This window comes from Crocodylus porosus, unplaced genomic scaffold (genome assembly GCF_001723895.1).
Source record: "Crocodylus porosus isolate Cpor-Errol unplaced genomic scaffold, CroPor_comp1, whole genome shotgun sequence".
NCBI classification, from domain to species: domain Eukaryota; kingdom Metazoa; phylum Chordata; order Crocodylia; family Crocodylidae; genus Crocodylus; species Crocodylus porosus.
Genome location: NW_017728948.1, coordinates 54,793,329 through 54,808,658, shown reverse-complemented (window position 1 = coordinate 54,808,658; position 15,330 = coordinate 54,793,329). Strand labels below are relative to the sequence as shown.

At 38.8% G+C, this 15,330-nt stretch overlaps 1 protein-coding gene across 6 annotated transcripts in view; it reads right to left on the bottom strand.

Moving 5' to 3' along the window:
• Positions 1-1,468: 1,468 nt before the first annotated feature.
• Positions 1,469-15,330, bottom strand: part of LOC109322174 (exocyst complex component 1) — a 54,959-nt gene continuing 41,097 nt past the window's right edge. For all 6 annotated transcript variants that reach the window (XM_019553109.1, XM_019553108.1, XM_019553107.1 and 3 more), the window contains 7 exons: positions 12,645-12,755; positions 9,791-9,867; positions 8,952-9,180; positions 7,611-7,794; positions 6,723-6,922; positions 3,396-3,590; positions 1,469-2,103 (listed from right to left, as the gene is read on the bottom strand). In XM_019553109.1, coding sequence (XP_019408654.1) covers positions 1,951-2,103; positions 3,396-3,590; positions 6,723-6,922; positions 7,611-7,794; positions 8,952-9,180; positions 9,791-9,867; positions 12,645-12,755 — 1,149 coding nt within the window. In that variant the 3' untranslated portion in view covers positions 1,469-1,950. The remainder of the gene's footprint in view (positions 2,104-3,395; positions 3,591-6,722; positions 6,923-7,610; positions 7,795-8,951; positions 9,181-9,790; positions 9,868-12,644; positions 12,756-15,330) is intronic.

The window sequence follows — 15,330 nt, the reverse complement described above, 5'->3', positions numbered from 1 at the left end:
TGCAGGCCATCTCCTGCCTGCTTGGACAGGAGTGCAGTCAATTTCGTAGTCAGCTTTGCCAACAGGACATATCAGCAGGTAGGCGATCCATAAAGAGATAATTATTCACCACACCCTTCCCATAGGTTAACTATTTGATATAAAAGCACAGCTCTTGACCTGCTTTTAGAGACAGGTGATCATTCCCCTGTATAAGTTGCCCACCTCTCTCTTAGGAATATAATTGCTGAATTCAAACTTGATATGCAAGGAGGTTTTTGCTAGGAGCACACAATCTCTCAAAACTACTATGAATGTACAGCCTGTGAGCTGCTGCAATGGAGGCAAGACTGCTCTGCAATGTCCCTGAAATCCTCCTAGAATCAAAGTAGGGCAGAGGTCATCCAAGTCGAGCATTTATCAAGCTGTAGGTCGCAAGAATATATGAAAGCGTCATGAACAAACTTTAAAAATAGATCCTCCTTTAAAGAAGAAAAACGTGGGAAGTGGTAGTGTTTCCTTTGCAGGCTGGAAGAGTTCCAGCCTGCAAGAGGCTGCTTGGGCCCCACCTCCTGCCCCACCCACCAGGGGCCTGGGGGCAGCAGGTCAGGAGTTGAGGAGCCCTGGGTCAGGGCTAGCCATTGTAGAAGTAATTAGGTTACTTGACTGGAAAAACAGACAAAGACCAGAAGTGCTGATACTGCTTAATTCAGTTAAATGTTCTGAGATAAGGATAACCCAAGGTGTGCGGGATTCCTTAGGTTATCTTGATATCTTGTCCTGTGCATAGATAGTTTGTTTAAGTAAACTTCTTAAATTTCTGTGTAATTTACTATTGTTTTGTTTCTCCAAAGTGTATTTTTTCTCTTTCTCTGTCTTTAGTATAAATACACTTGTAAACTTAGAGAGTCTGAGAAATCCTTTGAAACACACAAGTGGGCGATTCCCCTTGCTGTATGGCATTCTCCCTGTGATCACAGTATAGCCTTAAATAAAGAAAAGCTGGCTCTGCCAGTTCTGATTCAACCACAAACGCAAAGTTTGATTTCTTCCACACCACTGATATTTACAAATGGGTCCTGGTACAAAAAACAGGTTGAGAACTACTGCTGTAGTCCAACCTCCTGTTGAAGCAGGATCATCCCTATCCAAACCGTAATGAAAACTTCCTAAAACTACCATCAACCCTGACGCAACACAGACCTAAAACCTTAACTTGCTGCTGGTAAAGCAAGTGAACAACTGCCAATGTCCTGCTTCTATGAAATGTTGTCAATATACGTATTGATCAAGGACCATGGTAGATGGTCGTGCCCACCCACTACAGATGAAGGCAACCCCCAGCCCATACAGCTTCATCAATGAAGCTGTGTCTGTTGCAGGGAAGTATAGTGACTGCTTTGAAATGAAAAGTCCTTTAGTTAGTGAATTTGTAAACACATCCTTTGAAACAGATTATTTTTACTGAAGAATTACAACCACAGTCACATTACCTTCTCAAAACATGAATTTATCATTTTATTTGGATTAATGCCACATCCACATATTACAGCCAGAGACAGAAAAAGTCTGTACAATCTTTTAATGGTTACATAATTTCCATGATATAAAGTACTATTGAAGATAGGAGGGTAGTGTCATTTCCATGTGCTACACATTTACAAGGGTAGTTGCCATTAGGAGGGGGGGAAGTATAAATAAACATATGCATAAAAGAGGAAGAAAATAGTATCTGAAGTGTTTTGTGGAATTCATGGCTTTAAAGTATTGCTACTACCCACTCGAAAGCAATACTGCTACTTTTTTTATTCTACATTCAGACACACGAGATGGGAGTGTAAATAGACATTTATAGGACAGCTTAAGATGCTTGTAATTCCATCTTTGCAAAGTAAGTAACATTTATAAAGAGCATGATTTTTTTTTCCTATCACAAGCTTTCCTGTTAGCTTATCTTTCTCTTTGTAGAAATTAGTGAGATTGTGCAATACTGGAACAGTAGTCTAAGATGTCCTGGATAGTGAATTCCATAGTAATACCTGACCCAGGATAGCAGCGGGCTATCAGCCCTTCAAAGTGCTTGTATTGGCGTATAAATTCATCTTGCATAGAATGCCATACAACCTGTCAGAGTAGAAAGCAAAATGTTTAGAAAAGGACAAATGGCATTGAGGTATAGATGTAACCATGGCTTTAGCTTTATGCTTTTTCAGTAGTTAATGGGGAATTTGGAAAGGCAGAAATTATCAACAACAAAAGTGAACTGAGAGCAAGCTGCACATGAACAATATGTGCCCTGGAGGCTGGGGGAGGGGGGCGGGGGGGGCGGCATGGTGATAACCCGCAGGCAAGCCACAGAAGTGTCGGCAGGGGAGAAAAAGCAAGCACCAACTGCCTGTGCCACCAGCAGTGTTGGCGCTTCTTTTAGAGGGTACACCACCAATCTCGGGTTGCAGGTGCACCTGCGTGTACCCCCTACACATTGCCAATGAAGTTGCACTTAAATTTGGAGGCAAAAACTGCTGTTCCTTAAAATAGAAAAAAATATTCTTCAACAGTCTATTAGTCTAACCTTTATAAAACTTCTACCAAAACATCATGAGGTAAGAGAAAGTGTAGGGGTTGGTCTCGTTTAAAAAAAAAAACAAAAAAACAAAAAACCCAACATTAAAATATTTTATTATTGCAAAGTAGATAGTGTGTTAAGGACAAATATCCTGTTATTAACCAAGCAAATAATGAAATACCATCACAAAGCCCTCAAAGCAGTCAGTGGCTTAGCTCTGCCTCCTCAAAAAACAAAAAACTAGATTTTTTTTTTTTTACTTCAAATAAAAACAAAATTAAGCCAAATGAACACACAAAAATCCCATAGCTGAGCCCCAAGAATTACTGTATTAAAAGATAACATGAATTGAAAATAAGTTCTGTGCTGAAGTAGTAGTCTCCTGTTCAGACAGATGGTCCATCTAATTTGGTCTCATCTCCCTCACTGATCAATATCAGGTCTTTCAAAATGTGCAAGAGCCCTTTTACAGAACTCTTCTCAACATACTCAGTCCCCCAAGGAGGGCAGGCATGCTCCTGAAAGCCAGAATTTCCCTAAAGATAGTTCTGAAGCTCAAACACAACCCATAAGTGGGAAAAGGCAAAGGTAACATTTATGTGATGGCAAATACAGTATTGTTTATTAATAACCTTCCTGGAATGCTCTTAATACAGAGTTGTAAGTTTATGCAGCATTCCCGTGGTCCAACTTACACTAATTTTCCCCTTATTTTCATATACAGTTCCACTTTAGAGAACAGACTCCATGCAGCTGCCAAATGTTCATACATATATATACATACACATATATAAAAACAAATTTGAAGTGTAAAATTATTCCTTATATCCAATATTTGCTATAATATTACCTGAAGTAAGTTTTCTTCTTCACAAAGATGTTTGTCAACTTTCTTATACAGATTATCCAATCCCTTCTTCACTTCCTTACCAGGATATTCCTTTATAACTTTTCGTAGCTCCTGTTTATTGAAAGCTAATTGATAACTTACTTCCTCTTCTCTTACACCTTGTGCCACACGAGCTTCAACACCCTCAAAGAAATGCTGAAGTAAAAGAGAACTGTTAATGATTACCAAATCATTTGTGATTCAAGTAAGTGTGGAAAGGCTGATATGCATAACCTGGGGGGGTGGGGGGGGAAAGGAAACTATTGAGTTCAGTTATACTACACTGATTTACATAAACTAAGGATCTGACACAGCACCTATAAAACATTAGCTACCTCTAAACCAGTAGCTCTCGAGTGCCCTGAGATCCTTTTAGGAGTGCCATGCCTATTGTCACTATGAGGTGTGTACACATATGATTCATAAGAAAACGCCAAAGCTTTCAAATAGGAATCCACAATGTTAAGCCATTTTGACCTGTTGTGGTTCAAGTTATTTGCAATAGAATTGCTCTATTATTTTTATGTAGGCAAAAATCAAGTGAAAATTAAGAACTGATGTTTTCTAAAGGATGCCTTGAGTTTAATAAGGGGTGCCTTGAGCCTAAAACAGTTGAGAGCCACTGCTCTAAAACATTAGCCAAAGGAAAATGAAACCACTTCCTGAAAAATGACCCTTTCCCTGAAACCTTCCATTAAGTACTGACCCAGCTGGACACTGCTTAGTTAATGAGGTAATACTGCATGGAAAGGTAGCAGAGTTTCACATAAAAATAAGGAACTGTAGTCATCCACATGAAAATAAGATGCTTTTCCTAAAGGCATATGATATAATAAGGAATATTTCCTGCCAATCTCCCATTCCCCTCAACCAGTGCCATTCCCCTCACCCCCACCCAGCTTGTCAAAAGGGGTGAAAATGGTTTAGAAAAATGTATGTAAAGCAAGCCATACTTTGACTCAAGCAACTCTGGCAAGGTTATTTGTGTTTTTTTTAAACAGATCATATACACACAACTCCATGACTTCTTTTTTCTTAATCATAAATAATTCAGTTTTATAGACGCTTTTATAATAAGCTACAAAACTAATTTTAGCTTAAATTACTTTATCACAATCATCTCAAATGGAGCTGAAGTAATCTGGGTGTTCCAGAAACCATGTTGTAACATGAACTGAACTAATGTAGCTGATGTTAACATACTGTAATAATAGTGAAATGTAATTATGTTAGTCTTGTCCTGTAAGCAACTTGAAAACTCCATTTTGTACCCTTCTGCTAGACATAAAAGTGAATGAACTCTGCATAGCCTTTATGTATGAGTGCATGTAAAAGAGTGAATGGCATAGAGGTGGGAAAAAAAGATAGAACTGTCTATGTAGACAACAAAGCGCCAAATGTAAGTTACCGGTCAGTAAACTAATTAATAACTGGCTGAAGAATCCCTCTGGGGCCTGGGGCACAAAGAAGATAACAAGGGGAAAAAAAGCACCCATCCTGCCAGATAAGCTGAAGACAAAAGAAGAACCACCACAAAAACAGAAGCTGGGTATGGAGAAACCCCAAAGCACTGAAACAAAGGATGCCAGTCCCTATAAAAAAAAAAAAAAAACTTTGAAAATGCCAAAGTTGGGTAAGTCTCTTTCTCTACTGCTGTTTCATCAGAGCACAGATGCATCTCTTCACCCCACTCCAGCTGTTATCTTCAAATCATCATCTACTCAATAAGCCCGGGTTGGCCACAGTGGGCTTATATTGAGCAACTATTGCTGGTAACTATATCTGGTGTGTGTGTGAATGAAACAGTTGTTTTGTGTATGCCTATGTGTAATGATGTGTATGAAGATTTGTATGTGCTTGTATGAATAGTGTGCCCAAACTTCTATGTCTAACTCATGATCAATAAATGCAGCACCTTGCCTTATCCCCCTTTATAAAGTCTCGTTCATGATTTGAGCAATGGCAATTTGAGTAACCATGTTACAGTTCAACTGGATTGCTGGGACCTTTCTGGGAAATTAGATAAGAGACTTAAGTAATTTAGAAACAGGATGTTTGCTCCACATCTAAAAGTGAAGAACAATAATGAAAATTATAGCAAAGAAAGATGCCCTCCTTTTCCAAGACACAACAGATTGGATATAATATTTAAAACATGTTAGTAAGAAGCCATTGATTGAGCTCTTTAGACTTTTTTCCAGGTAAAAACTGTAGCCCCTTAAGTAGCCATTCTTACTGGAATTTAACAAAACAAGGAGATATCTCATTCTTATCTGCCTGGTAGTGCAAATGCACATTGTGCACATTTGACAGTTTCTGGAGAAAAATATATTCTTCATCAGAAATACAGTTCAAAGCATCATGGGAAGGTAGGGCTGGAAGAGGCTCTCGTAAAGCAAGGGCGGGCAATTATTTCGGGTGGAGGGCTGTTTACTGAGTTTTGGCAAGCCATCAAAGGCCACATGACAGGCAGCCAGAAGATAATTATTAATTTTCTAAACTTTTCAGGAGCCCCTTGGGCTGGATAGAATGGCCTGGCGGGCTGCATTTTGCCCACTCCTGTCATAAGGTCATCTAAACTAGCCCCCTGCTCAAGACATTATCAACCTAACTGAATCCCAGCCAAGTGTCTACCTAAAAGGCTTGATCGTAACCACCATCTGGCCCAGTGGGAAAAAAATGTTGAGCACCAATGTTCTACTGCATCAGGAAAATTTGCAAGAGCACCCAGCCCCCTAGTTGGCCTACTATCTGTAACAAAAGTTATCCCAAATATTCCCCTTTGATCTTCCCTGATACGAGTTTCCATTTTCATAAACCTGCATTTTGCATATTGGCTTAGTGTGTTCTCCTGTGTGCAACAGAAGTGTAACACCAGCAGACTCTCCCTATGCCAAAAGAAGGGTGTTTGTGCCCGAAAGCTTGCAAAGAACAATTTTTCCAACTATTTAGCTGGTATAATTTAGTTGGTAGAAAATATCACAGTCACCCAAATAACCTTTTCTGCCTATGTCCTTAGACCAACATGGCTATAACCAACACCCCCAGTGCTCCAGGAATTTGCTGAACTGTCTGTGCACTGCTGTGTTCCCCACCCAGCAGATGTCCCAATAAATTAGAGTCCCAGGAAAACCAAGTCCTGTGATTTGGAAGCTTCAGTCAGTCATTGAAAGAAGGCCTCGTCCACCTACTCCTTCTGGTTGGGTGGCTTGTAACAGATGCCCACCATGACATTCCCCAGATGCTCCCCCCTCTGACCTTTACCCACAGGCTTTCAAAAGTACCTACATTCAGTTTCTCGAGAGGTTGTCCCAAAGAGTAGATAACATAAGATTGAAGATGATCTGTGTATTTCTGTTTAGCTTCTTTTTTCTCAGCCTCGAGACACGAAATTTTCAAACGAGACAGTGTGGCAAAAATATGGTGGAAGTTCTCCATCATCACCACATCCCTGGGAGTTTTCTGGCTTTCATTTGCCACTTTTTCCACTTAAAAAAAAAAAGTTGAAAATTAATTTCTCATCTCTTAAAATAACTAAAAAACATCCAAATTATGGGGGGGAAAAGATCACCATGGAAGATGAGTGCAAGAGAGCCAGTTACAGTAACACCCCCAGAAAAGGGTCTCTGGCTTTCACATCTAGAACAGATCTATTTATATTTTTTAAATTTTAGATAGATCCACAAACTGTCACTCTATAGCACCAGAAAGCACCCACCAACCCATTATATTAAAAAAAATGATGAAAAAAAGGTTCAGTATGGCTGCATCCAGTATGCATTTGTTAACATTTAAGTTAATAACCAGTATGCTTGTTGTAATCAACAACTGATTTCAATCAATATTTCCTAGACCATTTTTATATGCAAAGCACATGTGATCACACAAGCATGTACCCAAATGGCTTTAGTAGTAGAAAACAGAATTTTTCAAAATAAGGCCAGGGTGCTCAAGTTTTGCTACATGGATACATCTACTATTGATGATGCGTTTGATGTCAAGATAAATGCCATATTGTATTTCTGATCCGTCTTCCTCATTGACCAGTTTAAGGAATGCCATTAATGATAATTTCAGGCACAACTATGTATCCTGCCCTCCAAATTAGAAAGAAAGACACCTTGGCTAAGCAGTGGTTTTTGAATAAATTGGGCTGACCACAGCAACAGACCTTACCATTGAAGAAAACAGCTGTTATAAGTTTTAAGTAGGCTTTATCAAGATCTCCTCGGCGCTCTGCGTTCTTGAAAATAGACTCAGCAAGTGCCGCAAACTCTTCAAATTCAGCCACAAATGGAAGGATTCCAACTTTACTCTTCTTTGATATCTTTACCTCTTCCATCTGTTTAATTTGGTTACTCTTAAGTTAAAAGCAAAAAGAAATTAATCTATACATTGTTGAAAGCACAGTGTCGGACAAGAAAATAGGAAAAAAGTACTCATTTCACTAAACTCTTATCATTGTCCTTTTATATCTTTGTGTGACCTGCTCTTTTTATCCTTTTTACCCAAACAGACTTTTATAAAACAGGGAACACAAGTACAATATATTTTACAGTTTCTGTTTTCCTTCCTCCTTGTTTATGTAAAAAAAAGCACATATTCTGCAGCTTCCTGCAAGCAACTAGCAACTTGTACTGGCAAATACTAAGATAAGTTTAATTTTTATAAAGAACTACTTGTCCAATGCAACCAAATTAAAAAGTAAAAATAAGAAAGGAACCAAGCATTTTCTTATGCTTCATTCTTACTAATAAATACAATTAATAAATTCTGCCCATCTGTAATTATAACAGTAGAAACTTATACTGAGATACTATACAGTTAGTAAGCAGTGTTAGATCTTGTTTGTTTGTTTTTATATGAGCAAAAGCCCTAATGTAGATGTAGATTTTCTGAAAAAGGGTCCTTTCAATGATACAATTTATTTAATTCAAGTGTTTGCATAGGGACTGTGCCAGCAAAAGTGTATTTTGGCAAAAGAAGCTGCACCTATCCTAGAAGGGCACACCATTTGGTCTTTACTAGCAAGCCTATCTAAATCCACATTTAATATATTTCTGAAGGCAAGACAGAGATGCTATCTTGCCTTCTGTCCAACTTCAGACTAACATGGCTCTCTCTTTCTTTCTTTTCTTTTTTTTTTTTTTTTTAAAAATAGTAGCAGTAGTATAAAACAAATTTGGTTTAGCAAATCAGGTGACTCAAGGGCTATGTTATGTTTGCCTTGCTCACACCAGCAGGATAGGGGCAAGTTCTAGAGCACTGCAGTGTCAAAACTCTCATCTCATCCCTCAAAAATGGCTGAACTTCTCTGGTTCATTCTTAAAAACGCTCAAGACAAAACTACTCACCAATCATTAATGCAATTTTGGAGGTATGTGACTTACTTTACATTTATTCATAATCAATGAATAAACAAAATTATTTATAAAACCAATGACATTTAAGGCTTAGACTCTTCTTCCATTTTTAATGCGCTTAAATTTTATAAGAAGTTTAGTTTTAAAAACTTACAATGCATTTGTCAAAGTTCCTTTTGACAGTCACCAAAACATTTCCAAGTGTTGTGCTGAGGAAGGAAGCGGGGTCCACATTTTGAGCTGTCCAAACATGGTGACTCATTTTAACTAGCATATAAAGGGAATTAAAGCTATCAATCTTGTCGCCCAAAGCTATAAGATTATTTAGTTCAGGCTCAATACAGCGAAATATTTTTATCATCATCTGCCGGATCATGTCTTTCCTGTAAAAGATATATAATAAATTAATTAATTAAAAACTAAATCTGATGATTTACCAAGCTACTATGTATTTTCATTATATAGAATGAAAAATGTGTTGGTATTAAGTTTCTTTCTTTTACTTAATTCACCAAGTCTGAATGTTTTCAGCATGGGACTAAAAAAAGAAAACCAGAGTGTCTGTCACATGTTAGTAGAATGCTGTCAAAACCAAAACCCCACAACTTAAGTGTATAAGAAGATAATGGTTTTTATTTAGCTCATTAACATCAAACAATCCAGTTTCTGAACCAGACTTGGCCTCCCCTAAAGGTCAACTGTTCTCCTGGACATGTATACAAAATAAAAAATGGGTTTTTTCATTGATTTTGTAGATAGGTATCAGAATTATTTTTTGTATTACAATTAAACACTTACCTGAACAAATTTAAGTATATATTATACACACTGAACAGTTAACATTTACTCTCAAACACAGAAGTCATTACTTATATTCCTGCAGGAAACAGGAGTAATTAACTTATGATTTATACTCATAATAAATATATAGATATATTCATAATAAATGTTTAGATTCAGGAATGAACAAGAATAAAAAATATCAAGACATACTCAGAAGAAATAGGCTGTGCAACACTAGGATTATATGACCGAGATAAAGTTCCTCCATCCGTGTCCTCTGTTTCACTCTGCAAGAATTAGGCAGGACATTATGTTTAATTAAGATACCAAACTAAAATTCTATACCTAACTAATAGTTATGTTTACAAAAAACAAAAATCATCAGCGCTCATTTTTTGAAGTTGGTATATACACAGTAGCCACACTTGCATTACACTATGCCCTACTGCTCCAGAGTCAACTCAGCACTCTCCAACATACAGCATTCTCCAGTCATTAACTACCAAATTGCTAAATGACAATGGCCACCCTTAAAAGTCAATACTGTCTTCAAGGCAAGGCTTTGTCCTTGCCTCAAATTCTGAATAATTTAGTCCCTCTCCATTATCTTCCCTTAACTCTTTTTGCATCATTTCCTCACCACATATATGCCTCTAACTAAATCACCCACATCTACTCTTATTATATAAGCAAATCATGAATGTTATATTAAATGGTAACAGGTGTTCACTGATCTTCAATAATCCTTTGAAATTGTCCAAATCCACCAATGCAGTTTATGCCACACTTACGTGAGTGAGGACAGCGAGATAAGAATAGCTGTTTTACTGTAGTTTTTTCAATAAATGGGAAGATAGAAGGTTATATACTGTCAATGCTCGGCCAGTATCATGTGTCAAATGGATTTCTGAGTCATGAACAGCTCGAGTCAAATAATCTGCCTGCCTGAACTAAGGTGTTAACAGTGTTCACCAACAGCATTATTCAGTTCCTGTCTTCTGGCCTCCATAGTGCAGAAGTACCTTTTTTCTATTGCAGACTATAAACAACAATTTAGTAATGCTCTTTACTAATTGGTAGGTAAACACCAACAATGGAATAGCATGATTAAGGATTAGATTTTGATCCTACTGAAGTCATGGACAAGCTGCCCTTGACTTCAATGGGACCAGAATTTTACCCCATAGCGTACCTAGTCTCCATCTGGGAGGAAAGGAGATGTGGGGAAACACTGTCTTTTCTCCACAAAAATAATAGCATGGCGATGTCTCTTTTTGAGAAAATTTACAGTAGCATAGAGTGATGTTGTAGTTATATTGGTCCAAGAATTGAAAGAGGCAAGGATTTCTTAGGATGATTTCTTTTATTGGACCAACTGCATTGCTGGAAGAGACTTAAACATGCTTCTGAATGCAAGGCAATGCAGACCTGAAGAAGGGCATCCTCTGCATTCGAAAGCTTGTCGACCTTTATCCCAACTAGTCAGTTGGTCCAATAAAAATATCCTTGCCTCTCTTTTTGACAAGAAAACTCATCAACCATGAGAGAAATAACAGCCTGCATTGTTCAATTTGCCAGCAATTCAAAATATGCATCTTAACATACAAGTGGTTAGTTAGTTTTCCACTCTGAGGTCCAGGCACAGTTTGGATTGTCATGTACAAAAACTGGTATAGCAACAGTGGTAGCTACATATGCTAATTTTCAACCTGGATGGAAGTGGGTAGTGGGGTCCCTCAGGGCTCAGTCCTTGGGCTCACGCTGTTCAATTTCTTTATCAGTGACTTGGATGACAGGGTGACGAGCAGCCTGTTTAAATTTGCAGACAACACCATGATTTGGGGTGAGGTGGGCACGCTAGAAGGGAAGGACAGATTACAGCAGGACCTGGACAGGTTACAGGGGTGAGCAAATGAAAATAGGATGGGATTCAATACTGACAAGTGCAGGGTGCTGCACTTGGGCAGTAGGAACCAGCAGCACACCTACAGGCTAGGGAACTTCCTTCTCGAAAGCACAGTGGCAGAAAGAGATCTTGGAGTCATTACTGACTCCAAGATGAACATGGGCCGAAAATGCAAGAACACGGTCAGTAGGGCTAACTGTACCTTGTCCTGCATCCACAGATGCACCACAAGCAGGGCCAAGGAGGTGATCCTCCCCCCTCTATGTGACACCAGTCAGGCCGCAGCTGAAGTAATGCATCCAGTTGTGGGCGCTGCACTTCAGGATGGATGTGGACAGCACTGAGAGGGTCCAAAGGAGGGCCACTCGCATGATCTGGGGACAGCAGGGCAGACCCTATGAGGAGAGGCTATGGGACCTTAACCTGTTCAGCCTTCACAAGGGAAGGCTGAGAGGAGACCTGGTGGCCATCTATAAACTTACTAGGGGGGACCAGCAGGGTTTGGGAGAGACCTTGTTCCCCCGAGCACCTCTTGGAGTAACAAGGAATAATGGCCATATGTTGCTAGAGAGTAGGTTCAGACTAGACTTTAGAAGGCACTACTTCACAGTCAGGGCAGCTAGGATCTGGAATCAACTTCCAAGAGAAATGGTGATGGCTCCTACCCTGGGGATCTTTAAGAGGAGGCTCGACATTTACCTGGCTGGGGTCATTTGAGCCCAGTTCTCTCTCCTGCTCAGTGCAGGGGGTCGGACTAGAAGATCTACAAGGTCCCTTCCAACCCTACTCCTATGAATCTATAATGTAGTACAACTTAAACTAAAACAATTTTCTGAACTCATAGACAACTTAGCTTTATCCACATCAGTTAGCCAAGCCCACTGAGAAACTGTTAAAGTTCATCCATTCTTGCCGAGAGATTAACGATTCAATTCAGATTCAGAGATTCGGCTGCCAAATTGGGCTGAATCTCTCCCAAATCGAATCAGCGACCGAAGCTTCACACAGCCCTGGTAGAAATGTGTTTGTAATTGGATTGGGTCCTTAAAACAGTAAACTGAACTATTTGCTCTTTACAATATTCTAAACATCAGTTACTAATTAAGTAATTGTGGTGTCAGATTGTGTATCAGGTCAGCTACATTGAAAGGGTCATACCATTGTTGTTCCATGCATGCTTTGATACTGCTGCAGTTTGAAGAATTTACTAATGAAGTCCTGCTCCGCCAGACACAGGGGCTCCAGTTCACTTAGCACCTGCTCGAAAATCTAAATAAAACCAATGTTTGATTACACTCACATACCAGCCACTATTAAAATACAACATAGACAATTAAAACACTATTCTTGGCTCAATTTTCAATTGCTTGTTGCATTTCATTCCATACCTTCTCTGCCTCCTGCAAAAATATTCTGAACTCAGATGCTTTCATACACACTATCACATAAACCCATCTACTACTTTTTCTCTTTAAAATGAATAATGAAATGAAGATGAACATTTTTGCTCTGTGAAGCAGAAGTGTCTAATGCTTTGACTGCAAGACTAAGTGTTTACTAGTTCAGCTTTTGCCCACATGATGATTTGAAGCTCTGCTTTACCCATTTTAAACAAGGTTATAGCCCAATTATAAACTATGTTAAGAAATTGTAAGACAGATATGGCTGCAGGAAACAGCAAAGCAGGGAACAGTTCATAGAAATCAGGAATGTATGCAAGCTATTGCCTCTGTAAGAGAAAACCATTTTCAAAAGATATTCTGCTGTAAACATGTGATGCAGTACTGCATTCTGTTGGCACAAGTGAGCAGGGCATAAATGAAATATTAAGCAGGCCAGGCTTAGATATGCAATATGAACTGTGAGAAACAGTAGCTGTGCAATAAAGTGTGCTCTGTGGGTGGATGATTAAAGAGCATGCAATTCAGTTGGCTTAATACACGGGTATTCAATCTCTGGCTGATGGGCCAGATCTGACCCATGGAGCCAATGTCATCCAGCCTACGGGGCTCCCCACAGGTCCAAAAAAGTGTGGGGAGTAGTGGCAGTGTTAATTACTGCTTCCATGCTGCCAAACTTCCAGACCTGTTGGTAGCTTCGAGAGCCAGACAGTGCAGCCCTGGACAGTACTTTCAGTGCAGGGCCACAATCCCAGTGACACAGACCAGCCACATGCTACTTATCTGGACTATGGGGCCAAAAGGCTGAGCAACATTGGCTCAATCCTTCCTTTTTGTTTCTGAGGGCTGGTATTGGGTATGTTGTATATTTAGTAACTCCAACTGCTTCACAGCAAAGTTTATTTTTGTGTATTTAAAAAAATCTTGTATCTGGTGAAACTGGTAACTTCGTTTTTACATTAATTTTTTAAATAAAATTGTGACACTGCCTTTTTTTTTTTTTGGACAAGGTAAGTCTACCTTGTCAAAGAGCAATTTATGATAGTGATTCTCAACCAGAGTCCCACAGCATCTAGGAACACCTTCCTTTCAAGGGTGCTACAGGGTACCACGCTATGTTAGCACAGTTAGGTGTGCAAACATGATTCACAAGATAAACTCAGATTCTGACATGTTATGATCTTTCCGATTCCTTTGCCACAGAAAAATGCTTTGCTATTTTTCTAGTCAAGAGTGAAAGAAAGATTTTGTGAGGGCGCCTTGATTCTAAAAAGGCTGAAAACCACTGATTTATAGCAGTGGTTCTAGCAACCCACAAAGATCTTTTTTTTCATGGCTATATTACTAATCTATTTTGCAAGTGTTATGGATTAACAGGCATGGTATGGTGACTTATAGTCTATCATGAAATAAAACTAAATATAGCTGAGTAATAAAACTCAATAGAAAGATTAATAGTAAAAGTTACTAGGTAAGCACCTTAACTTTGTACATGTATGTGCACGCACACCCCAAGACTAGATGCAGAAATACAAGATAAAGAACTTAGGTGGAAAAGTTTTTCATTTTATTAAATGAAAACAAACCCACCCAATTAGTAACCATTATCTTGTTTTTTTTGTTTTTTTTAACCTGGAATAAAAAAAGAATTCTTACTTTAACAAAAACAAAATTTTCACAGGTGAGATGACATAGCTTTTAACTCCACCTGACAGACAAAATATCTTTGGCTGACAGATGTGACCAAAAAAACCAACAAAAATCAAAACCAACACACCTCAGTATTTTACCGCAAGAGGCAGCACATCAACCTGGCTCTGTATATATCGTCTCTTCAGTGGGGCTTTTTAGTGCTTTTATCTAATAACTGATTCATAAAGACCTGCTGAAGTGTCCAATCTATACAGATGTTGGGCAACCCCAGTCCTACTAATGCACTGCCTCTTCTGGGCAAGCATTGTCCACTGTGCAGGGGCATGCTGAGCTTGAAGTAAAGTGCTGACGTTTGTTGGGGGGGTTTTCCCCACATCTGTAAGCAGCATGTCTATGAAAGCATGTCCGTAACTAAGAGAGAAAAAACTCTTTACAGAGATGCTGCATTTACTCACACATGCAGGAACCAGTAAATTACTAACAGTTTGCTGATGAAGAACAAAAATTATTCTGCTCAACTAGACTAATCCAATAATGTTTGATTTTACATTGGTTCTTCATTTTCTCAGGATGGTACTTGGCAACAAAGCATTAGGTCACTAGGGCAGAAATTCCCCATAAACTGGTTTAGGTCATCAGAAATTGATTTAAAACTGTAACAGAACAGAGGCCCATTGCACATAAACCAGTTTCAAAACAGCTGAAACTGGTATAAGATAAACCTGCTTAAATGAAGTATTAGACTTAGGGATTTGGGTCAAATTGGTTTATGAAACTTCTGTCCCAGACAG